At 43.7% G+C, this 25,893-nt stretch overlaps 1 protein-coding gene and 1 pseudogene across 1 annotated transcript in view; one reads left to right on the top strand and one right to left on the bottom strand.

Annotated features, from left to right (window-relative positions):
- Positions 1 to 1,134: 1,134 nt before the first annotated feature.
- LOC124778008 overlaps positions 1,135 to 25,893 on the top strand; it is a 113,393-nt gene continuing 88,634 nt past the window's right edge. Inside the window, exons 1-6 of the mRNA XM_047253581.1 lie at positions 1,135 to 1,143; positions 2,103 to 2,278; positions 8,821 to 9,280; positions 20,148 to 20,370; positions 21,545 to 21,764; positions 23,537 to 23,768. Coding sequence (XP_047109537.1) covers positions 1,135 to 1,143; positions 2,103 to 2,278; positions 8,821 to 9,280; positions 20,148 to 20,370; positions 21,545 to 21,764; positions 23,537 to 23,768 — 1,320 coding nt within the window. The remainder of the gene's footprint in view (positions 1,144 to 2,102; positions 2,279 to 8,820; positions 9,281 to 20,147; positions 20,371 to 21,544; positions 21,765 to 23,536; positions 23,769 to 25,893) is intronic.
- Positions 10,396 to 10,512, bottom strand: LOC124778948 (annotated as a pseudogene).

The raw sequence follows: 25,893 nt of genomic DNA, 5'->3' as shown, positions 1-25,893 counted from the left end.
GTATATTGAGCAAGCAATAAAGGAAACAAAAGAAAAGTATGGAGTAGGTATTAAAATCCACGGAGAAGAAATATAAAATTTGAGGTTCGCCGATGACATTGTAATTCTCTCAGAGACAGCATAGGACTTGGAAGAGCAGTTGAACGGAATGGACAGTGTCTTGAAAGGAGGATATAAGACGAACATCAACAACAGCAAAACGAGGATAATGGAATGTAGTCGAATTAAGTCGGGTGATGTTCAGGGAATTAGATTAGGAAATGAGACACTTAAAGTAGTAAAGGAGTTTTGCTATTTGGGGAGCAAAATAACTGATGATGGTCGAAGTAGAGAAGATATAAAATGTAGACTGGCAATGGTAAGGAAAGTGTATTTCAAGAAGAGAAATTTGTTAACATCGAGTATAGATTTAAGCGTCAGAAAGTCTTTTCTGGAAGTATTTGTATGCGGTATAGCCATGAATGGAAGTGAAACTTGGACGATAAATAGTTTAGACAAGAAGAGAATAGAAGTTTTCGAAATGTGATGCTGTAGAAGAATGCTGAACATTAGATTGGTAGATCACATAACTAAAGAGGAGGTATTGAATTGAATTGGGGTGAAGAGAAATTTGTGGCAAAACTTGACTAGATAAAAGGAGCGATGGTAGGACATATTCTGAGGCATCAAGGGATCACAAATTTAGCATTGGAGGGCAGCATGGAGGGTAAAAATCGTAGAGGGAGACCAAGAGATGAATACACTAAGCAGATTCAGAAGGATGTAGGTTGCAGTAGGTACTGGGAGATGAAGAAGCTTGCACAGGATAGAGTAGCATGGAGAGCTGCATCAAACCAGTCTCAGGACTGAAGACCACAACAACAACAACATATTTTTGATTAGTTTTTCTTTTTAAAATTTAAATACGCAAAACAAAACTGCTGGTTGTAACTACGCGTAACAAGAGTGGCTTATGTTTCACGGTTATCCATGGTGGTAGTTGTGTGAATTAGTGGCATCCGTTATTGCTGCACACTTTACAACTGAACATAGCTTTAAAAAATACAAAACATCTTCTTCAAAATACCTAAGTTACAATATTTATTAAAATTGTGTGACATACTAAGCACAGCTGAAGGAACTGGAACAGTCAAGATGGGTGTTGTAAGTTATCGTACCAACTGCGATAAGTCAAAACGACCAGAAATCTTTTTGCTTAAATATTACCTCGTAAATTACATATAAAATACATTGTAATTTACACATCTTCGTGTTACAACTAGTAAACTTTCAACTACATCATGCAATAATGTGGACAATACATCGTGTTTGTCTCCAGAAGCAGTGTACTCCTAAGTTACCTGAAGGAGTATAATCATTTCTAGATTGTTATTATCATTTCAGTGCGTCGGTTAGGACCCGACCGATGTGGGCGAATCCCGTAACTGGGAGTTTCTCGTGGCCTGTTCATTAAGCAGTGTTCTGCGTGAAGATGGCTCTTGACAAAAGATTTCCAGTTCCTCCAAGAGATCCATACGACCCGTGGCTCTACCCTTCATTCGATCCCTGTGAAACCCTACATTTCAGCAGAATAATGCACGACCGCATATTGCAGGTCCTGTACGGGCCTTTCTGGATACAGAAAATGTTCGACTGCTGCCCTGATCAGCCCATGTTCCAGATCTCTCACCAATTGAAAACGTCTGGTCAATGATGGCCGAGAAACTGGCTCGTCACAATACTCCAGTCACTACTCTTGATGAACTGTGGTATCGTGTTGAAGCTGCATGGAGAGCTGTACCTCTACACGCCACCCAAGCTCTGTTCGACTCAATGCTCAGGCGTATCAAGGCCGTTATTACGGCCAGAGGTGGTTGTTGTTGGTACTGATTTCTCAGGATCTATGCATCCAAATTGCATGAAAATGTAATCACATGTCAGTTCTAGTATAATATATTTGTCCAATGAGATACCTGTTCATCGTCTGCATTTCTTCTTGATGTAGCAATTTTAATGGCCAGTAATATAAATTTGTCTGGAGCACGGAAAAGTCAATATTTTAATTACAAGTTTCTGTTGTAAATAAATTTGATTTTTGAAGTATTCATGTATTCTCTTCACAGATAAATCACCAGAATCTAACTGAGATCGACCTGTCTTCTTCATATAAACTGATAAGGGAGATAGACATTATAGGCCTGGCTAGCAAGACACCCCTGGACTCTCTCTCTATCATGGTAACCATGCCATCGCCGGTTAAGGCCCAACTGAAAGAGCCAGCAGTACAGGATTTCATCAGGTGAGTCTATTTCTGCGGTTAAGTTATGTATTTCGGTAAACAGCTTTTAATTACTGACCGTTAGTTTGCATTAAATGTAATATCTTACGTGACTGCTACGGTCGCAGGTTCGAATCCTGCCTAGGGCATGGAAGTGTGTGACGTCCTTAGGTTAGTTAGGTTTAAGTAGTTCTAAGTTCTAGGGGACTGATGACCCCAGATGTTTAGTCCCATTGTGCTAAAAGCCACTTGAATCATTTTTGTAATATCTTGCGCTCGCGATATCGATTCGGTGGAGATGGCAGAGATACTATTACGTCAAAGAATTTCCGACTGTCTCGTGAAGGGCGGGCAGAACGAGCGCAAAATCAACGCCGTTGATGCTCCGGACGCAGTAGCGGTTGCCTCAGGGTTGCAACTGTCTCTGCATTGTTTCTGTGCAAAGTCGTTGCTAAGCCCCATCCAGATGCGTGGCATACTGTGTCTTAGCTTTCGTTTCAGGGTCTTCTACCGACGTTTGTTTAGTCATTATTTCTGACGTTTCGCCAGCATGCGTGGCTGGACTTCTCAAAGACAAACTCTCCATTGCTGGTGGCAACTTGAGTTGAGCCCGCGAGGACCTGCCCAAAATTTGCCAGAATATTGCCGCAAATATCAGAAATCATACCTCACACTCTATTTTTCAAAGCCACTTTCAAAATAGTCCCCTCTCGTTTGTACACAACCAGCGATTTTTTCATTGTGGCAATCAATGAGTCATGTTCAAAATTAGTTGGGACTCTGTTTTAATCTCTTCTATAGAGTGAAAACGCGTACCTGTTGAATTCAGTTTCATTAGGACTAACATTTTATTACGTTCCTTTAATTATATGGTAGTATATCTTTTTTATGGATAATTCCATGGATGTCAGAAATGAAATCATTAGCACTGACTTTACACTGGTGCCAACTTGTAGTATTGGCGCTGTTTACAGCCACATGGACGATGGTGTCTTCTACTGCTATGAATGTTCTTTCCCTTTTCTTTCAATATCATAACCGTGCACCACGAATTCTTTGGCACTTAAGACAATGAACGGGAATCTAGTATCAAATGGTTCAAATGGCTCTGAGCACTATGGGACTCAACATCTTAGGTCATAAGTCACCTAGAACTTAGAACTACTTAAACCTAACTAACCTAAGGACATCACACACACCCATGCCCGAGGCAGGATTCGAACCTGCGACCGTAGCAGTCCCGCGGTTCCGGACTGCAGCGCCAGAACCGCTAGACCACCGCGGCCGGCGATCTAGTATCATCTCCAATTGTTGTTTGTAGTCCAAAGCACATCTCAACTCAACGATATTATTGTTTGACGAACATCGTTGTAATTCGGCTCATGTTCAATTTATCAGCTGCATTACTGGCCATTAAAATTGCTACACCACGAAGATGATGTGCAACAGACGCGAAATTTAACCGACAGGAAGAAGATGCTGTGATATGCAAATGATTAGCTTTTCAGAGCATTCACACAAGGTTGGCGCCGGTGGCGACACCTACAACGTGCTGACGCGAGGAAAGTCTCCAACCGATTTCTCATACACGAATAGCAGTTGTCCGGCGTTGCCTGGTGAAACGTTGTTGTGATGCCTCGTGTAAGGAGGAGAAATGCGTACCGTCACGTTTCCGACTTTGATAAAGGTCGGATTGTAGCCTATCGCGATTGCGGTTTATCGTATCGCGACATTTCTGCTCGCGTTGGTAGAGATCCAATGACTGTTAGGAGAATATGGAATCGGTGGGTTCAGGAGGGTAATACGGATCGCCGTGCTGGATCCCAACGGCCTCGGATCACTAGCAGTCGAGATGACAGACATCTTATCCGCATGGTTGTAACGGATCGTGCAGCCACGTCTCGATCCCTGAGTCAACAGATGGCGACGTTTGCAAGACAACAACCATCTGCACGAACAGTTCGACGACGTTTGCAGCAGCATGGACTATCAGCTCGGAGACCGTGGCTGCGGTTACCCCTAACGCTGCATCACAGACAGGAGCGCCTGCGATGGTGTACTCAACGACGAACCTGGGTGCACGAATGGCAAAACGTCATTTCTCGGATGAATCCAGGTTGTATTTACAGCATCCTGATGGTCGCATCCGTGTTTGGCGACATCGCGGTGAACCCACATTGGAAGGGTGTATTCGTCATCGCCATACTCGCTTATCACCCGGCGTGATGGTATGGGGTGGCATTGGTTACACGTCTAGGTCACCTCTTGTTCGCACTGACGGCACTTTGAACAGTGGACGTTACATTTCTGATGTGCTACGACCGGTGGCTGTAGCCTTCGTTCGATCCCTGTGAAACCCTACATTACAGCAGGATAATGCACGACCGCATGTTGCAGCACATTCTCCAGATCCCTAACCACTTGGAAACGTCTGGTCAATGGTGGCCGAGCAACTGGCTCGTCACAATACGCCAGTCACTACTCTTGATGAACTGTGGTATCGTGTTGAAGCTGCATGGGCAGCTGTACCTGTACATGCCATCCAAGTTCTGTTTGATTTGATACCCAGGCGTACCAAGACCGTTATTACGGCCAGAGGTGTTTGTTCTGGGTACTGATTTCTCAGGATCTATCCACCCAAACTGCGTGAAAATGTAATCACATGTCAGTTCTAGTGTAATATATTTGTCCAACGAGTACCCGTTTATCATCTGTATTTCCTCTTGGTGTAGCAATTTCAATGGCCAGTAGTGTAGTCCCCTCGCGTTTGTATACAACCAGCGAATTTCCCATTGTTGCAATCAATGAGTCATGTTCAAAATTAATTGGGACTTTAGTCTCTTCTATAGTGTGAAAACGCGTACCTGTTAAATTCAATTTCATTAGAACTAACATTTTATTACGTTCCTTTAATTACATGGTAGTAAATCTTCCCTGTGACTGGCCATATGGAAGAAATTTTTTATGGATAATTCCAAGTATGTCAGAAATGAAATCATTAGCATTGGCTTTACACTGCTGCGAATTTGGAGAATTGGCGCTGTTTAGGGCCACATGGACGATGTTGTCTCCTGCTGCGATGATTGCTCTTTTTTTTCTTGTCGAAATCATAACCGTGCACCACCGATTCTTCGGCACCTAAGACAATGAACGGGAAACTGGTATCATCTCGAATTGTTGTTTGCAGTCCAAAGCACGTCAATGATCTAATTGGTTGACGAACATCATTGTAATTCGGCTCATGTTCAATTTATCTACTAGAATACGCCAGCACGTCCTTTATGATATTACACTCCTGGAATTGGAAAAAAGAACAGATTGACACCGGTGTGTCAGACCCACCATACTTGCTCCGGACACTGCGAGAGGGCTGTACAAGCAATGATCACACGCACGGCACAGCGGACACACCAGGAACCGCGGTGTTGGCCGTCGAATGGCGCTAGCTGCGCAGCATTTGTGCACCGCCACCGTCAGTGTCAGCCAGTTTGCCGTGGCATACGGAGCTCCATCGCAGTCTTTAACACTGGTAGCATGCCGCGACAGCGTGGACGTGAACCGTATGTGCAGTTGACGGACTTTGAGCGAGGGCGTATAGTGGGCATGCTGGAGGCCGGGTGGACGTACCGCCGAATTGCTCAACACGTGGGGCGTGAGGTCTCCACAGTACATCGATGTTGTCGCCAGTGGTCGGCGGAAGGTGCACGTGCCCGTCGACCTGGGACCGGACCGCAGCGACGCACGGATGCACGCCAAGACCGTAGGATCCTACGCAGTGCCGTAAGGGACCGCACCGCCACTTCCCAGCAAATTAGGGACACTGTTGCTCCTGGGGTACCGGCGAGGACCATTCGCAACCGTCTCCATGAAGCTGGGCTACGGTCCCGCACACCGTTAGGCCGTCTTCCGCTCACGCCCCAACATCGTGCAGCCCGCCTCCAGTGGTGTCGCGACAGGCGTGAATGGAGGGACGAATGGAGACGTTTCGTCTTCAGCGATGAGAGTCGCTTCTGCCTTGGTGCCAATGATGGTCGTATGCGTGTTTGGCGCCGTGCAGGTGAGCGCCACAATCAGGACTGCATACGACCGAGGCACACAGGGCCAACACCCGGCATCATGGTGTGGGGAGCGATCTCCTACACTGGCCGTACACCACTGGTGATCGTCGAGGGGACACTGAATAGTGCACGGTACATCCAAACCGTCATCGAACCCATCGTTCTACCATTCCTAGACCGGCAAGGGAACTTGCTGTTCCAACAGGACAATGCACGTCCGCATGTATCCCGTGCCACCCAACGTGCTCTAGAAGGTGTAAGTCAACTACCCTGGCCAGCAAGATCTCCGGATCTGTCCCCCATTGAGCATGTTTGGGACAGGATGAAGCGTCGTCTCACGCGGTCTGCACGTCCAGCACGACTGCTGGTCCAACTGAGGCGCCAGGTGGAAATGGCATGGCAAGCCGTTCCACAGGACTACATCCAGCATCTCTACGATCGTCTCCATGGGAGAATAGCAGCCTGCATTGCTGCGAAAGGTGGATATACACTGTACTAGTGCCGACATTGTGCATGCTCTGTTGCCTGTGTCTATGTGCCTGTGGTTCTGTCAGTGTGATCATGTGATGTATCTGACCCCAGGAATGTGTCAATAAAGTTTCCCCTTCCTGGGACAGTGAATTCAAGGTGTTCTTATTTCAATTTCCAGGAGTGTATATCGATGTCACAGATAACATGTATTGTCAGCCTTGCCGCAGTGGTAACACTGGTTCCCGTCAGGTGACCGAAGTTAACTGTTGCCAGGCTGGGCTATCACTCGGATGGATGACCATACAGTCTGGAGAGCGCTGTTGGAAAGCGGGGTGCACTCAACCCTTGTGAGGCAAACTGAGGAGCTACTTGACTGGGAAGTAGCAGCTCTGGTCTCGGAAACTGACATACGGCTGGGAGAGCGCTGTGCTGACCACATGCCCCTCCATATCCACATCCAGCGACGCCTTTTGACTGAGGATGACACGGCGGCCGGTCGGTACCGTTGGGACTTCATGTTCTGTTCGGGTGGAGTTTAGTTTCAGTTTCTGTCAGTGGGAATCACTTCATGCACTTTCGTGAGCGTTCCAGAGCTGTGCATGATGAAGGTCAACCTGAGTATTGGTCATCATCCACACACTCCATCCAGTCAATGTTAAACCGCCTAGACCACTCAAGTGTTTTGGCTTGGCTCAAATCCTGCTCAGTTAAAGCCAGGCTTACTATGCAGTGAGTTTCAGCTGAAGTTTCTTGGAGGTTAAAACAAAACTTAATGCAGATCGTATATTTCTTCAAAGCAGCCAGTTCGAAATTCTGAGACACAGTAGAACACGGTGCACAGAAAATAAGCAAAAACGTTCACACTAACATGCTTAACATATAACATATAACAAGATAGCAATATCGACTAACCAGCGGAACAGCCAACTTCCAGTTCTCTATCGAACGAGGCCATTGAGAGACTTAAACAACATAGATCAAAGCTTCATAATCTGCGTAGGCTGCCTAAGATCCGTAAAGAAGGTGTGTATCCGTGACTATTGGGAGTAATGATGAGACAGCTACCTATAATGTAGCTAAGTACTTGGTTCCTTTAGTCATTCACACCGTAGGAAGTGTCCATGTCATATCATATCTGTAGCTATGGGTTTTTTGCAACCAGCATCGCCATCAAAAACCACTCGCGACATATTCATATTCTGTCGTTCACTGTGTGTTAACTATTAGCCCAGCAGAAAAATGTTATGGGATCATTTTGTAGGAAAATTAATGTAGTTAAATTTTGTACTGGGAAACATTTTCGGTGGAGGCCACAGCTTTGGACTTATCCAAGAAAATCTTGTTAGAAGGTTACTTTTGTACGTTTTTCTTCAATAATTCCAAAGCTAATTTCCAGTGTAAACGTATCGCAATACACAATTTAGTTACATTAAATTTCAAACATAAAGGTCCTGTTCATTTTTACTGTGGCTCTAATAGTTATCATGTAGCTAGTGAGGGAATATGAAAATCAAGCGCGTATTTGAAGACGTTGCGGGTTGTATAAAACCTATTGCTAGGGGTAGCTGAGTCATCCTGTGTAATTATTGAGCTCTGTCGTTTCGATAGAGATGTTTGTTACGTTCACGCAGGAGAAACCACACCTCAACTGGCGCTCTGAATCATCCGACAGAATTCCATGGAAAATGACTAGGACCATTTGAAACAGAGTGTGAAACGTAGCAGTGAACATTCCCCAAACTCTCATGGATCTACAACGCAAAACAATCAACTAGGGCTTAGGATGGACCTGGCATACCTGAAGACATTTATCGTCTCTTTTCCTCGTCGAACTTCCATAATCTGTGATAGGGGCGGAGTTACACAGTATTAGTGCGATGGCTCCTGTTAGTTAAATTTTTCTCCGGTGTGGTTTGCCGTATCTGACAGTTACTTCCGAGCGATGAGTGGCTACTTTCGATCAATAGTAATTATGACTTTGTATAATGTTTAAGCTCTATCATTTCAATTGAGACATGTGTTATGTTTACGCAGGAGAAACCAAACCTTTGACTTGATGATCATCGAGCGTCTGTCTTACCAAGGTTACTATGGACTGCACCACAAGGTTGGTTCCCCACCGCTCGTCGGCTTCGTGACGTTGTCTGCATACTCGCCTGTGTATTACGCCTTGGGGAATCCCATGAATCCAGCCTACATCCCAGAAATCTTGGTGGGCTTTTCTGATCACATGAACTTTTGGCAGCGCATGTACAACACGTTCTTTGCACTACGTTTCCACTATATGTGGTTCTACGAACTACTTCCGCTACAAGAAACGATTATGAGGGAACATTTCGGAGCGGAACCACCTTCTGTTTACGAAACGGAGCGCAACTACAGCCTACTCATAGTCAACAACCACTTTACCACGGAGTATCCACGGCCACATCTACCGAGCGTCATAGAAGTCACTGGACTCCACGTATCGACCAAGGTTGAACGATTACCAGAGGTGAGTATCGAAATCATCAAGGCTGCTTATTCACCACAAAAAATACTGTCGCACTGACGTGCTGTTTCAGGTATGTACTTTTGCCCGTATAACTAGAGCTATCATTTAGATCAACACTGGTTCCCCATACCAGCGTCAGCAAAATTATCTGCCACTGGAGCTTCTGGAGACGTCATTTTACAATATAGCCAAGTACACCATTCCTGTCACATATCGCAGTCCTCATCAAAAGATGCGTTTTTCAAAGTATGACTAGAAGTCTAAAATCCAGGTTGTATTGAGAAACGAAGAGAACATAGAAAGAAGAAGTCACAGTATGTTTGGTAGGTGCGAAAGTTTCATGGAGAAGCCTTTACAGCTCCAATGGCAGATGCTACACTAAAGGCGTAATCCATCACCGACCGGCTTACTGAAATTCCAAGTACGTAACTCCCTAGAAAATCTTCCTTCTTGCTACGTATATTTGTTGAAAAGGCCGTGAAGGTAAAATTAGATTTTAACTCAACTCATGCAGAGGCTTACGGACAATAGTTGGTTTCTCGCACCGTTCGCCACTGAAGTAGCAAAGGCGTGAAATAACAGTGACAACAAAGTACCCACTGCCGTCCAAAATCGTGAAATAACAGTGAAATACAAAGTACCCACTGCCGTCCTCGCACAGCAATGATGTAGATTTATCTCAAGAACGCGTTCGTTCTTCCTCAATAAAGTGTTAACAATGACATACGCAGACATTAATATTTGTAGTGAAATTCCTTCACTAAATTTCCTCCACTTTTCGCATATGAATCTTTGCAGTTAATAGATCATACTAATAAGCCCATGAATCTATGTTGTTTCTACATTAGGTATTTTTTTGACATACTTGCAATTAAAGCGTCATTTACAATTGCACACAATGACATTTATTAAATCACTCCATCTTCAGGCCACAAGTGGCCCATCGAGACCATCCGACCGCCATGTCACCCTCAGTTGAGGATGTGGATAGGAGGGGCGTGTCATCAGCACAGCGTTCTCCCTGTCGTTATAATGGTTTTCTTTGACCTGATCCGCTGCTATTCGGTAGAGTAGCTCCTCAATTGGCATCACGAGGCTGAATGCACCTCGAAAAATGGCAACAGCCCATGGAGGCTCGATGGTCACCCATCCAAGTGCCGCCCACGCCCGACAGCGCTTAACTTCGGTGACCTCACGGGAACCGGTGTATCCACTGCGGCAAGGCCGTTGCCTCCAATGACATTTATTAAGAAAGGTTCTTAACGAAAACCAATCTATAGGGACTGTGTCATATTCTACATTTGGGTTGTACAGGGGCTGAGTGAAAATTTGCATGCATCAACACAAATGCAGGCCTGCAGTGTGCGTCTTTGAGCAGACAACCTTGTAGGTGGGGCAATCGCAGCTATAAGTATTCATCTTGGGTATTAATAACCGCTTCAGCTGTATTTAGCCCTTTATCACTGAGTCACTACCGGTTTCGTGGCACTAAAAGCCACATCTTCAGGTGAACGTATGACTGAAACATTAGACCGCGAAAGCTCAGAATCTTTGTATCCAACAAACGTTGTCCGCCGAAACAAAACACCGTTAAAAGACGGTACGTCATAGATTAAAAACTGCCAGATTCCAGTATAGTGGATGGGATTAAAACAAATCGTTCCGTAGTGATCACTTTTCCGATCCATACGGAACTGTATTTGTGTGGGCTTCCTAAATAACATAAGCAATGCGTACTCATTCATCCACTTGTATCGCCATTCGCTAGTTAAAAGCAAGGCTAAACTCAAATCAAAATATGGTGTTTAAAACTCAGTGATGCGCATAAATAATACAAAAATTTCTCTCCCTCGGAAGAGCTAACTTAGTATCCTCTGACGTCTGCAGTTTGTTTTTCAATATCAGTAGCGAAATGTCTTAATATTCTGACAGAGCTGATGTACAGGTATAATGTAAGCTCTGTATGGTTGAATGACTTAAGACTGGCCACTCAGACATGCTTAACACAGAACTATTTCCCGTTCCAAGGAGCTATGTATAAATAGTTCGATGGCTTAGCTACTGAGTCTCCTTTAGTCCACTTTTGGCTGAAATATTGATGGAGACGAAGGGTGACAAAAATTTAATAGTCATGGGTGACTGGAATTCAAGCGTAGGAAAAGGGAGAGAAGGAAACATAGTAGGTGAATATGGATTGGGGCTAAGAAATGAAAGAGGAAGCCGCCTGGTAGAATTTTGCGCAGAGCATAACTTAATCATAGCTAACATTTGGTTTAAGAATCATGAAAGAAGGTTGTACACATGGAAGAACCCTGGAGATACTAAAAGGTATCAGATAGATTATATAATGATAAGACAGAGATTTAGGAACCAGGTTTTAAATTGTAAGACATTTCCAGGGGCAGATGTGGACTCTGACCACAATCTATTGGTCATGAACTGTAGATTAAAACTGAAGAAACTGCAAAAAGGTGGGAATTTAAGGAGATGGGACCTGGATAAACTGACTAAACCAGAGGTTGTACAGAGTTTCAGGGACAGCATAAGGGAACAGTTGACAAGAATGGAGGAAAGAAATACAGTAGAAGAAGAATGGGTAGCTCTGAGGGATGAAGTAGTGAAGGCAGCAGAGGAACAAGTAGGTAAAAAGACGAGGGCTAGTAGAAATCCCTGGGTAACAGAAGATATATTGAATTAAATTGATGAAAGGAGGAAATACAAAAATGCAGTAAATGAAGCAAGCAAAAAGGAATACAAACGTCTCAAAAATTTGATTCACAGGAAGTGCAAATTGGCTAAGCAGTTATGGCTAGAGGACAAATGTAAGGATGTAGAGGCTTATCTCACTAGGGGTAAGATAGATAATGCGTATAGGAAAATTAAAGAGACCTTTGGAGAAAAGAGAACGACTTGTATGAATATCAAGAGCTCAGATGGAAACCCAGTTCTAAGCAAAGAAGGGAAAGCAGAAAGGTGGAAGGAGTATATAGAGGGTCTATACAAGGGCGAGGTACTTGAGGACAATATTATGGAAGTGGAAGAGGATGTAGATGAAGATGAAATGGGAGACACGATACTGCGCGAAGAGTTTGACAGAGCACTGAAAGACCTGAGTCGAAACAAGGCCCCCGGAGTAGACAACATTCCATTAGAACTACTGACAGCCTTGGGAGAGCCAGTCATGACAAAACTCTACCATCTGGTGAGCAAGATGTATGAGACAGGCGAAATACCCTCACACTTCAAGAAGAATATAATAATTCCAATCCCAAAGAAAGCAGGTGTTGACAGATGTGAAAATTACCGAACTATCAGTTTAATAAGTCACAGCTGCAAAATACTAAGGCGAAATCTTTACAGACGAATGGAAAAACTGATAGAAGCCGACCTCGGGGAAGATCAGTTTGGATTCCGTAGAAATGTTGGGACACGTGAGGCAATACTGAGTCTACGACTTATCTTAGAAGGAAGATTAAGGAAAGGCAAACCTACGTTTCTAGCATTTGTGGACTTAGTGAAAGCTTTTGTCAATGTTGACTGGAATACACTGTTTCAAATTCTGAAGGTGGCATGGGTAAAATACAGGGAGCGAAAGGCTATTTACAATTTGTACAGAAAGCAGATGGCAGTTATAAGAGACGAGGGGTATGAAAGGGAAGCAGTGGTTGGGAAGGGAGTGAGACAGGGTTGTAGCCTCTCCCCGATGTTATTCAATCTGTATATTGAGCAAGCAATAAAGGAAACAAAAGAAAAGTATGGAGTCGGAATTAAAATCCATGGAGAAGAAATAAAAACTTTGAGGTTCGCCGATGACATTGTAATTCTGTCAGAGACAGCGAAGGATTTGGAAGAGCAGTTGAACGGAATGGACAGTGTCTTGCAAGGAGGATATAAGATGAACATCAACAACAGCAAAACGAGGATAATGGAATGTAGTCTAATTAAGTCGGCTGATGCTGAGGGAATTAGATTAGGGAATGAGACACTTAAAGTAGTAAAGGAGTTTTGCTATTTGGGGAGCAAAATAACTGATGATGGTCGAAGTAGAGAGGATATAAAACATTGACTGGCAGTGGCAAGGAAAGCGTTTCTGAAGAAGAGAAATTTGTTAACATAGAGTATAGATTTAAGTGTCAGGAAGTCGTTTCTGAAAGTATTTGTATGGAGTGTAGCCATGCGTGGAAGTGAAACGTGGACGATAAATAGTTTAGACAAGAAGAGAATAGTAGCTTTCGAAATGTGATGCTACAGAAGAATGCTGAAGATTAGGTGGATAGATCACATAACTAATAATGAGGTATTGAATAGAATTGGGGAGAAGAGGAGCTTGTGGCACAACTTGACTAGAAGAAGGGATCGGTTTGTAGGACATGTTCTGAGACATCGAGGGATCACCAATTTAGTATTGGAGGGCAGCGTGGAGGGTAAAAATCGTAGAGGGAGACCAAGAGATGAATACACTAAGCAGATTCAGAGGGATGTAGGCTGCAGTAGTTACTGGGAGATGAAGAAGCTTGCACAGGATAGAGTAGCATGGAGAGCTGCATCAAACCAGTCACAGGACTGAAGACCACAACAACAACAACATTGATGGACCACTTCGGACAAATTTAAGTGAAACAGTTTCGAGTGCAAATATTACATACTTATTCAGATACGTAGACGATGAAATGTACGCGTGGACAGTCACCACAAAACAGCTCAACTAATTTTTTCGTAACTGAAACAGTCAATACAAAAATACTTAGTGCAAAACGAAAATTGGTAATAAAAACATAAACGTCCTAGATCCAACCATTGACATCAGTACAGAAACCCATTGTTTCACAATTTATAGAAAACGACATTTACAGACACAGATACCAACACCCAGTTACTCAAAATGTAGCTTACCAATCAGTGGTGCGCGGTCTCACATCTCTCCACATGTTCGTAGAAGATTTCAAAGCAGAGTTTGACGCTATACATTTTTTTTTTTTTTTTGCCTCAACCAGTGGTTACAGTCCTTTCCTGATTTTCCACATCTTGCATAGGAAACAAACATTGAAAAATATGCCCTTCGTCTATGCTGCTTCTTCTGCTCCCTTCACTGTCTACAGGAAGTGGTGTACAATATCATACCTAGAATAAGTATCAGAGCGTATAGCAAAAGCGCAGAAATCCAGCAACTATAGCAATTCCTACTACGTGAGGAACATCAAAGCCCAGCGTCTTTTCAATAGTAAAGATAAGGCCCAGTTACTATCCAACAGTGGGGAATACAAAATTACTTGTCCTGATAGTGATAAGTTTTATACTGGTCAGTGAGACAGAGACATAATATCTACACTGCGTGAACATAAATGTAGCTAGATTCCACACTGTCTGAGCGCTTACTGATCGTCAGCCACAGCTACAGCCCATTTCCTTCACTTAGGAAACAAAGGCCAAAAACAAAACCCGCTGGAAGTCCTGGAAATCGAAAAACATCTGGCTCACAATCCCGATTTATTATTAAATGACCAAAAGCAGTGCAATACTTACTCTTCTGAACTTCGCTCAATTCTCTCAGGTTTCCATTATTTCTCACTCTCTTTGATACTTTTCTTCCATTTTCCAGAATTTATTTATTATACTATTATTGCCTATTGTGCCGTATTTGGCACTGTGTCATAGGTTGGAAGCACCTGAACTGTTTTTCTATGTTGGCCATGCTCCCGCTCCACCCTGCTTGTGACCTCTCTGACAAAAGGAAGGATTTATCTACATGAGCGCAGTGCAGAAAGAGCGGGAAGGGGGTGGGGGAGGGGGTAGGACACCGATGGCGGGTTGGAATGAATACTGAGAGTAAACCGAAAGTTGTCGCTGACTGTGGAGGAATGCTTGACTGTGCCTAAGCAAAAGTTACTGTGGTCTGTCATTGTGTGCGTTTGGCATGAATGCAGTATGCACTTACGGAATGTAAGCAAGCGTGATGCATAGAAATTGTGTGTCGCCACTGTATCAGACATCAGTTCCTCAGACATTCAGTTCCTTGAGGTACTTTCTACTGATAGCTGTGCCTCTATTTCATGATTTGCCATTCTTATGTCATTTCATTTACAAAACCGTTTCTCTATATTTCACATGCGACGGGAGCTATAGAGATAAAACAGTTTGTAAACACACTTTAAAACAGAAGTATTTGCCTGATTTAAACTACTCATTGGTATATGTGCCTTCCGTGTATGATATTGGGTACAGATATTTCAGTACGAGGTGCAAGGTATATGAGTTCTCATTTCTTGGTTCATGACAATCTTGTGAGGAGTGCATGCAACAGCTAAACCTTGTAGTATTTATTTCTAACACTGGCCTATTTCAAGTACACTACGAGATTTTGTACTCTATCTGTAATATGAAGGAACTCGAAGATGGATGATATAAATACTGGATATAATGACACAACGCTTCAAATCCAAACAAGCTACTCAAAAAGGGAAGGAATCATTTCAAATATTACTTTTGTGTTGACTAGTGGATGATATACCAAGCCTTTTCGAATGTTTATTTGTAAGTAAAGCATAAAGTGCTCGGTACAACGTATTGTTATTATTGTTGTGATTTTCCTGAGAGTACACAGTGGTGGAAACCTGCTGGTCACATAACCTAGAGGTCTATTGATTGAAACCACACTCTGCTACCACTAGTCCAGAATTTTCCAGAGCCACTGGCAAAGAAAGTATGCAAACAATTGATTGTGCTACATTTACATTCCCACATGTATTAACATCCCCACAGTTTTAACAAATTTACGACCTGTACTCTATTCAATAAGTTCTCCTAAACTTTATATAGGATCCAAACAATTGGCAAATTAATGGAGCTGAGCCATGACAATTATTCTGTACAGGAATTCAGAAGTATGAAAACTCTCAAGATTGGTCAAGTAAGTTGTACACAGCTCTTCAGACCTTACTTAACTCGCAAATAAACAATGTAAATGGCTTGGTACAGCATCCTCTAGTGTACATAAAAGTAATATTTTGAGTGAGTCCTTCCCGTTTTGAGCAGCTTGTTTGGATTTGAAGCGTTGTGTCATTATATCCACTATTTATATCATCAACTTTCGAGTTCCTTCATATTAAAGATAGAGTACAATATTTCATAGTGTACCTGAAACAAACCTTGTTAGAAACAAGCACTAAAAGGTTTTTCTGTTGCATGCACCCTGCACAAGGGTGTAATGAACTATGAAATGAGAAAGCATACACTGTGCACCTTTTAATGAAATGTCTATATCCAATCTCACACACAGAAGGCAGATATACCACTGAGTAGTTTAAATCAGGCAAATACTTCTGTTTTAAAGTGTGTTTACGAAATTTTTGTATCTCTGGAACTTCTGTAGCGTACTAAATATATACAAACGGTTTTGTGATCAAGTAAATGATTAACTAATGACACAGCTATCAGCACACAGTACCTCAAGGAACTGAATGTTTCAATCAGTGGCGACACACAATTTCTACGCATTCGGCTTGTTTACATTCGATAAGTGCACAGTACATTCATGCCAAGCATAAACATTGACAGTCCACGGTGCGGCCAGCCAGAGTGGCCGAGCGGTTCTAGGCGCTTCAGTCTGGAACCGTGCGACCGCTACGGTCGCAGGTTCGAATCCTCCCTCGGGCATGGATGTGTGTGATGTCCTTAGGTTAGTTGGGTTTAAGTAGTTCTAAGTTCTAGAGGACTGATGACCTCAGATGTTAAGTCCCATACTGCTCAGAGCCATTTAAACCATCCTCCGTGCGGCAGACCAGCCACTTCTGCTTAGCACAGTCAAGTAAACACACCGTCGATCCATGTCGCGTTTTCCTTCACAGTCAGCTTACTCGCAGTATTCATTCTAACTCGCCATCATTGTCACCCCATTTCCACCCTGCACTCGTGCAGATGAACCCTTCTCTCAGTCAGACAGAAGCACAATCGATAGGGAGCATGGCCAACGTAGAATAATAGTTCAGATGTTGGCAGCGTAGTCAATAGTTCTGGACACGGCACACCGTGTACTCCATATATTCTGTTGTCAGAATTGTCAGTTTCAGCTTTTAGTGTGTTTCGTAGCACTTTCCATGTGTAGCACCTCTTCAGACTTTTCTTTAGTAGTGTTGTTGATTACTAATTTATTGTACTGGTATTGGTAACTTAACGTAAAATGTTATATAGGCACTTCGTTTCGTGTGTTAGTGTGAATGCTTTTCCTGGTTTGCTCCCTTTTATATTTATTTACTTTACAGCTTTTTTCGTTTGTAACTGCTCATGGTGATCTGGTCTTAATCCAGTAGAACATACACAGTATTGTGTTTTTCATTTATTGTTCTTCTGTTCTACCAAGAGGAGACGAAAGGATCAGTTGAGATGAAATTTTATTTGATGTGTGTATACAGTATACTAGGAAACAAACGTAAATTGTATGTGTTTTGGAGAACTCAGAGTGCGAAAAGAAGTACACACAGCTGCTACTTCTTGGCAGCAGCAAAGGCTTCAACCCTTCTGGCACTGAGTTGACCTTAGCTTGTTTGAGCCTCTGATTCAGACCCTCCACTCGGCTCTGTACCAGGGGTCCGCAGTCGGACTATGCTACAAATGCTGTGGACTATGCTACAAATGGTCAGCTCTGCTTTCATCTTGCAAGAAAGACTGGCAGCCCATACCACTTCTGTTAGCCGCTCGAAACCAGGGAGAATTTCTTCTGATCCAAAGTGACACACATCATTGGTACCGACGTGTGCAACCACCTGCAGTTGGCTGCACCCTATGCTCTCCATGTCATCCTGGAGGATCCTTTACACATCTGGAACGACTCCACCCGGTATGGACACGGAGTGCTCATTGGTTTTCTTACCCTTCTTGTCAGCCAAGTCCCTAAGAGGCCCCATAACGCGCTTAAAGTTGGAGCTCCCAACTACCAACAATCCCATCCACTGCGATTGCCCGGATCTTGCAGGCTGATTGGTTTCCTCTGAAACAGGACAGGCGTCAGCATCTGGCTCAGCGACAGTGTCAGCCACAGCACCTGGAACTTGTTTGTCAGACAACTGCGGAGGCCCGCCTGGGAAGTCTTTCGCCACCTGTTTCACCTCGGGGGCGACCTCCCGCTTGACCACAGGTGAGGGGGCAGCCCCAGTGCGAGCAGTAACTGGGTTGGCCACCGGTGAGGACCGATCGGAGGACTCTGACGGGCTAGACGTCCGTTGGATCCCTACGGCTGGCCCACAACAGTGGTGCCCATCCACTGCAGCCTCAAGCTGTGTAACAGAAGCCATCACAGCCTGAAGCTGAGAGCGAAGTGTCGCCAACTCGGATTGCATCCGTAAACAACAATCGCAGTCCCTTTCCATACTAAAGACCGTGGAAAACTAAACTATGCGGATAAAAGGACTATCGGCAGGTGCTGGGCAACTCTACTGCAGTCCCTGACAAAAACGCACGAACTACCGAAGCACTCAGGTGAGACTAAATAATTTTTCTCTGATTAGAAACGTGTAATATGTCACAAAATCGGTTTACTTTCCGACTCAAATTAAAACGCGAGAACTGTGGCTATTAGATGTTAAATTTACACTCAAGAAAGCGTCTGTCTCGGTCGGCTGCTACTGAGTGATAATGGCCACACGACGGAAATCAGCATATTAACTACGCACTGTGCAAGCCGGTGGTAGCTCCAGCACGATGTGGCTGTGTTTACATGGTTCGGAATGGGTCCTCTGGCCCAAAGGAACCGATCATTGACTGTAAATGTTTGTGTTCGACTACTTGGAGACCAATTTCACCCATACGTGTTCATATTTCCTAACACCTATGTAATGTCAACGGGCCACTATAGTTCACCATTAGTTCTAAGAATACTCTGGGTAATTTGAGTGAATGATTTGACCGCCCAGATCGCCAGACAAGAATCTAATTGAAAATTTATGGAACATAAGCGTGAGGTCAGTTCGTAAGAAAAATCCTGCACTTTCTCAGTTGTACACCACGGCTCTAGAGGCAGCGTGGCTCGATATTTCTGCAGGGGACTTGCAAGTACTTGTTGAGTCGATGTCACATCGGGTTTCTGCCCTGCGCTGGGCAAAAAGGCGGTCTGACACAATATTAGGAGGTACCCCATGATTTTTGCGCAACGGCCATGCCGCAGTGGATACACCGGTTCCCGTGAGATCACCGAAGTTAAGCGCTGTCGGGCGTTGTCGGCAGTTGGATGGGTCACCATCCAGGCCGCCATGCCCTGTTGCCATTTTTCGGGGTGCACTCAGCCTCGTGATGCCAATTGAGGAGCTACTCGACCGATTAGTAGCGGCTTCGGTCAAGAATACCATCATGACCATTGGGAGAGCGGTGTGCTGACCCCACGCCCCTCCTATCCGCATCCACCCCTGAGGATGACACGGCGGTCGGATGGTCCCGGTAGGCCACTCGTGGCCTGAAGGCGGAGTACCTCATGACTTTCGTCACCTCAGCGTGTCTGTCCTATTGGGCGGTAGTCGCCAGGTTTGCTGAGGCTCATCATGGTGTTGAGTACAGCTCCCTTGAAATCATAGTTTCCCTCTTCCCTTGACGGTAATGGAATCCAGACCACACTAAACACGAATATTGTGGAACGATAAACCAAAACATTCCTGCCGTTGCCGAGTTTCGAGCTGCTGCCAGAAGACATTTATCGCTCTTACGCTTGCCATAACACACAATTATCTCCCACTGAAATGCTAGAGGGTGAATGTTGATAGCTACATGAGTTATAGCACAAATGTCAGATATGAAGTAGAATCAAAAAAAAAAAAAATTTTGTTGCAAGCAGTTGTTGCAAGCAGTTGCCCGTTTTATACCAAATTAATCTTCTATATTGTAGAACATACAGAAATTCATAGACGGAGCCGAACACGGCGTCATCTACGTCAGTCTTGGATCCAACGTCCGGAGCAACGCACTGCCCCAGGAGAAGTTCCAGGCTTTTCTGGAGGCGTTCAGACAGCTGCCGCAACGCGTCCTCTGGAAGTGGGAGAACGACACACTGACTTCACAGCCGCAGAACGTGATGGTCAGCAAGTGGATGCCGCAACAATCCGTGCTGGGTGAGATTTCATCCTGCTAGATACATCAAAATTTAAAGATAGTTACCAGTCGAAGAGGGTTAGTGTTTTACATTCCTTTGGCGAAAAGGTCATTACACATGGAATACAACATTGGACAGAATAAGGATGGGAAGTTAATGGATTGTGTCCTTCTGTAGGGAGTCATTCCCGTTTTCAAGTGAACTGTGTTTGCAAAATCAGCGAACTCCTTTATCTCGATGTCCGAACGGGATCTGAAACTCACGTCTCTCAAATGCCAATTCACTGGTTGAAGACCGCTCTAGTTCACACGGCCTTCTTCCTTTTCTAGCTAGAAGTATTGATAAAGAAACAGCTGTCGATCTGTCTAGCGGAAATCTTTTCGAAGAAACCATCCCGAAACTAGTCTTGAAAAATTTAGGTAACACTTTCATGACACAGCCCTCCTATTCGGTTCTAGGATAGTCTTGATTTTGCTGACTCATCTATACTGAATCGTTAACTGTCGTTTGTATGACAGCTGCAGATAAACGATTGTTAAAGCTGTACGAGTTTATCACATAGATAATAGAAGACACAGATTAAACACTTCTTAAACGAAAATATATTTTAGGATAAGTAACTTCATTTTATAAAAATGAAGACCTCATTTGTAAATGTCAGTGGAAATCGCACTTGGTCTACTGTATTAAGATCCTGATAAAACTTGTAACATTTATTTCTCAATGTTTTCAATACGTCTGGGGAGCTCAAAGATAGTCCCTTCCGATAGAACAAAGGTGATTTCCCTCCTTTCCACAGGAGGGAAAATGTTCCACCCAGCGTAACACTGTAGTGCAGTAAACACATATGTGCCTACACAATCAGAGTTAAGCGAGGTATGGATTACGATGGAATATTTTCGGGAAGGACTATGATGGCAAGCCGTTGTTATGCAATGCGAAAGATACTGCATTACGAGGGCGCAGCAAAATCTTCCCGTACGATTATGTGCTTACATCCTTTTCACATCGAAGTGAAGCTAATTCAACGAAAACGCAGGTCTATATCTAAATGTATGATTGGGTTCGAAATTTAGTCGGCTCTAAAACAGTTTAAAATGTATCATTTATCCTCGTATAGTAGTTGAAGTTCTTTGTATGCACGTGGAGTTCCACACCATGTCACAGTCCAGCATGGCGTTCTTTGCCCACAGCTCATCCAAACGTCCGCCTCTTCATTACGCAAGGAGGTCTTCAGAGCATGAACGAGGCGACGTACCACGCTGTTCCCCTTGTGGTCATACCTTTCTTCGCCGACCAGCCGTTCAACGCCGCCAAGATTTCGCAGGCGGAGATTGGAGTCAGGCTGGACTACCCTGACCTCACTAAGGACAACCTGCTGGCCGCCGTACGAACCGTTTTGGAGGAATCAAAGTAAGTTACTCACGGCTCCAAGGCAATATACTGTCACATACGTTATTTCAACGATGTGACACACGTTTCATCACATCTAAACTCGTGAATAATAATGCTTAAGGTTCTAGGCGCTACAGTCTGGAGCCGAGCGAACGCTACAGACACAGGTTCTAACACTCCCTCGGGCATGGATGTGTGTGATGTCCTTAGGTTTAAGCCGTCGGCACACGGACCGTGCTGTCGAACGTTAACGTTGAGCGTGCCAAGTTCAACGTGCTGCTGAACGCTCAGGAACGATGCAGCTTGTGCATACGGTACGTGGGCCCGAACGTGGTATACGCGATCGCAACGCACTCCAGCGGCACTTGAGGGATGTTTCCAGTTCGTAAATCACACTATTTATTCAACGGGCGCGCGTAAAATTCTCACGTTAGCTCTATTAAAACGCACATTTCCTTCATCGTCCACGAAAAGGAAAGTACCATGTCCAATCAGTAAGGACAGAGACATATAAAAGTTTCATTACAAACAGTGCGGTACAGATTTGGAATACTTCTCCGCATGAGATAAACATTATTCATCATTCCCACATTTCAGTAAAACCCCAAGGTCAGTGTTACTTAATCACTGTTCCTACCCAGTAGCAGAATCTTTGCAACATGTGAATTACAAAGCGTAAAAGAAAAAGGAGCAAAATATCTTTATACAAGTAGCGCAAGCTCTCCTGTAGATTAAGCCAATCTAACAAAGTCACCCCTCAAAAAAAGGTGAACTTATATTAACATAACATCAAATATTATGGTATAAACTTATATTAAACTAATAATAAAGAGTCAGAACCTAATAAAAACGCGAATGTTAGGAAATAAAATTTGAGTGTCAAGACGCGAACCTCTGCCTCAACTTTCAAATCAATACAAGACAATGACGCTAATCATTACGCTAAAACAACAACACACACGTTACGAGTAATCAATGTGTGTTACCCGTTGCAGTAAACCTTATCGTAGATATGTTACTAATTGAAATTTAATTATAACAAATTGTACCAAGAACAATGCGTTTTCGGTGGATCTTCCGTGTGTCGCTGCCTTCAAATAGCCTACTCTTATAATACGTAAGTTACAATAATTCTTTTGCCACGAATATGATGTTTCTCGTTACTTTATTGGAACGAATGACACAGTTAACAACGAGTTTGCCAGTGATTCTGAATTTGCTGGTGCTCAGAAACGGCACATATACATATAAGCTTGAAATGAATGCCAATATGGCGCCTCACAACTCTGTACTGAAGGGAGACGGCGTGCGTGTGACGTAGGTGGCGTTGTGCCATCTCATTGGATAACGCTCAGACGCACGCTCAGAATATCTGGCATGCCAGATATTGCTCTGCACGTTCGGTAAGACTCTTGAACGTGCTATTCCACGCTATGAAATCAGAAACTCGGCTCGCTCAACGTTCGGATGCACGGTCCGTGTGCCGACGGCTTTAACTAGCTCTAAGTATAAGGGACTGATGGCCTCAGATGTTCAGTCCCATAGTGCGCAGAGCCTTTTGAACCATTTGTAAGTGCTACTCGTCGATGAGCAGACTGGCGCAGAAGAGTAAGTCATTGCGGACCGCATCGAACCAGTCTGGAAGTTCTCGGTGGAAAACTACTGCACTGGTCAATGATCGTATGTTCTTCTATTTTCCAACTACTGTTTGGCGTAGTTAGCAATTTAGGATCATGTTGTTTTTGTGCGGGTATTTTCTTTAAATCAGCCATTGTGTATTATCTCCACAGATACAAAGATAATATGAAGACGCTGTCGGCTGTGTTCCGCGAGCACAAGGCGGACTCTCTGGAGCGTGCCGTGTGGTGGATCGAGTACGTGATCCGCCATAAGGGAGCCCCTCACCTGCGGAGCGCAGCCCTCGACCTGCACTGGTGGCAGCTGCTGCTGCTGGACGTGGTCGCTTTCGTTCTGGCGGTCGCCACTCTCACACTCTACGTCGTCTACTTCGTCACGCGGCGGGTAGTTTCCTTCTTCAAAGGCAGCAAACCGAACCAGAAACAGAAGAAACACTGATGTTCTCAAGACAACGTTTAAAGAGTCACTGAAGATTAGCCAACCTTACCACATTTCTGACCATTTCAAGACGTTTGGAGAGTGGAATCGTTACATGCGTCATATGATAGGCATGTTGTTGTTGTGGTCTTCAGTCCTGAGACTGGGTTGATGCAGCTCTCCTGTGCAAGCTTCATCTCCCACTACCTACTGCAACCTACATCCTTCTAAATCTGCTTAGCGTATTCATCTCTTGGTCTCCCTCTACGGTTTTTACCCTCCACGCTGCCCTCCAGTACTAAATTGGTGATCCCTTGATGCCTCAGAAAATGCCCTACCAACCCATCCCTTATTCTAGTCAATTTGTGCCACAAACTTCTTTTCTCTCCAATTCTATTCAATACCTCCTCTTTAGTTATGTGATCTACCCATCTAATCTTCAGCATTCCTCTGTAGCACCACATTTCGAAAGCTTCTATTCTCTTCTTGTCTAAACTATTTATCGTCCACGTTTCACTTCCATACATCGCTACACTCCATACAAATACTTTCAGAAGCGACTTCCTGACATTTAAATCTATACTCGATGTTAACAAATTTCTCTTCTTCAGAAACGCTTTCCTTGCCATTGCCAATCTACGTTTTATATCCTCTTTTCTTCGACCATCATCAGTTATTTTGCTCCCCAAATAGCAAAACTCATTTACTACTTTAAGCGTCTTATTTCCTTATCTAATTCCCGCAGCATCACCCGATTTAATTCGACTACATTCCTTTATCCTCGTTTTGCTTTTGTTGATGTTCATCTTATATCCTCCTTTCAACACACTGTTCATTCCGTTCAGCTATTTCAGGTCCTTTGCTGTCGCTGACAGGCATAGGCCTACTGATAAAGGACTATGAAATTTATGTAGCATTAAATTAAGACAGCGGTGGTGCAAAAATCAGACGCCAGTCGCAACTGGTAAAACAGTCTAGTCTTCAGTGTTTTTAGTAGCTCTCAAATCTGTACAATGTTGTAATATTCTTCACTTACTTCTATTTATTTATTTTTCTCTGGTAGAGTGTAAGTTGCTTCACTAGTCATCCAGTTCAGATAACAAAGGAAGTTGCTAAAAAGATCTCTGGTACAATTAACAGTTACTTTGTTACCAAACTGTACACGTTTTATAAACACACAACCTGTAAGACTCTGCATTAGAAGAAATTTCAGATCTTCACACAGTTAAGGTTCTGTTACAGCAATAATACAATACTTCTGAAAAATGATTGAATTACTTATACAACAGGAAGCTTTTTTTATAAAATAAATAAATTGAATACAGCCATTTTGTCAGATCTTTGCCTTACTTTCAGGTACCTATATGGAAAGAGATATATACACTTCTTGTCTATAGAATGGTACAATTTCTCTTTTTGTCTCTAACGAGACCTATATTCACCTTTATGAAGTAGTTTTTTTCTAATCTATGTGATCAGTTCATAGGGAAAACAAAATATTTTATAAAATGAAGTTTTCACTCTACACCGGAGTGTGCGCTGATATGAAACTTCCTGGCAAGGTAGGAGACGAGGTACTAGCGGAATTACAGCTGTGAGGACGGGGTGTGAGTCGTCCTAGGGTAGCTCATTTGGTAGAGCACTTGCCCGTGAAAGGCAAAGATCTCGAGTTCGAGTCTCGGTCCGGCACACAGTTTTAATCTGCCAGGAAGTTTCAAAAAAAGTTATATTTCAGTCCCTCAGTGAACTATTGTCATACTCGTGTAAACTGAATTTCTTTATTCTCTCGTGAAGACAGACATTTTGATTTGAGGGATGATATTACCTCTCAATAGACCTTTCATAAAAATTAATCGTTACAGCGCTTCCACCCTGTACAAATATGTCTGACAATGTCCCGCACGTTATCGCGCTTTGGCGGCAAGGGGGCAGGCACCTGATGCTCGATTCTTACATGAGCTAGAAAAATGGGGTAAGGTTTTTGGTTTAGCCTGAACCAGAGGGCGTTTACACATCGAATCGAACACCTTTACTATAGCAGTGTTACAGTATATTAAGCAAGATTCGAGAGGCGAACTGGAGCTGGCGCCCA

The sequence above is a fragment of the Schistocerca piceifrons genome, chromosome 2 (genome assembly GCF_021461385.2).
Source record: "Schistocerca piceifrons isolate TAMUIC-IGC-003096 chromosome 2, iqSchPice1.1, whole genome shotgun sequence".
Lineage (NCBI taxonomy): Eukaryota > Metazoa > Arthropoda > Insecta > Orthoptera > Acrididae > Schistocerca > Schistocerca piceifrons.
Note: the sequence above shows the minus strand (reverse complement) of the source record. Positions and strands in the feature narration are given on the sequence as shown.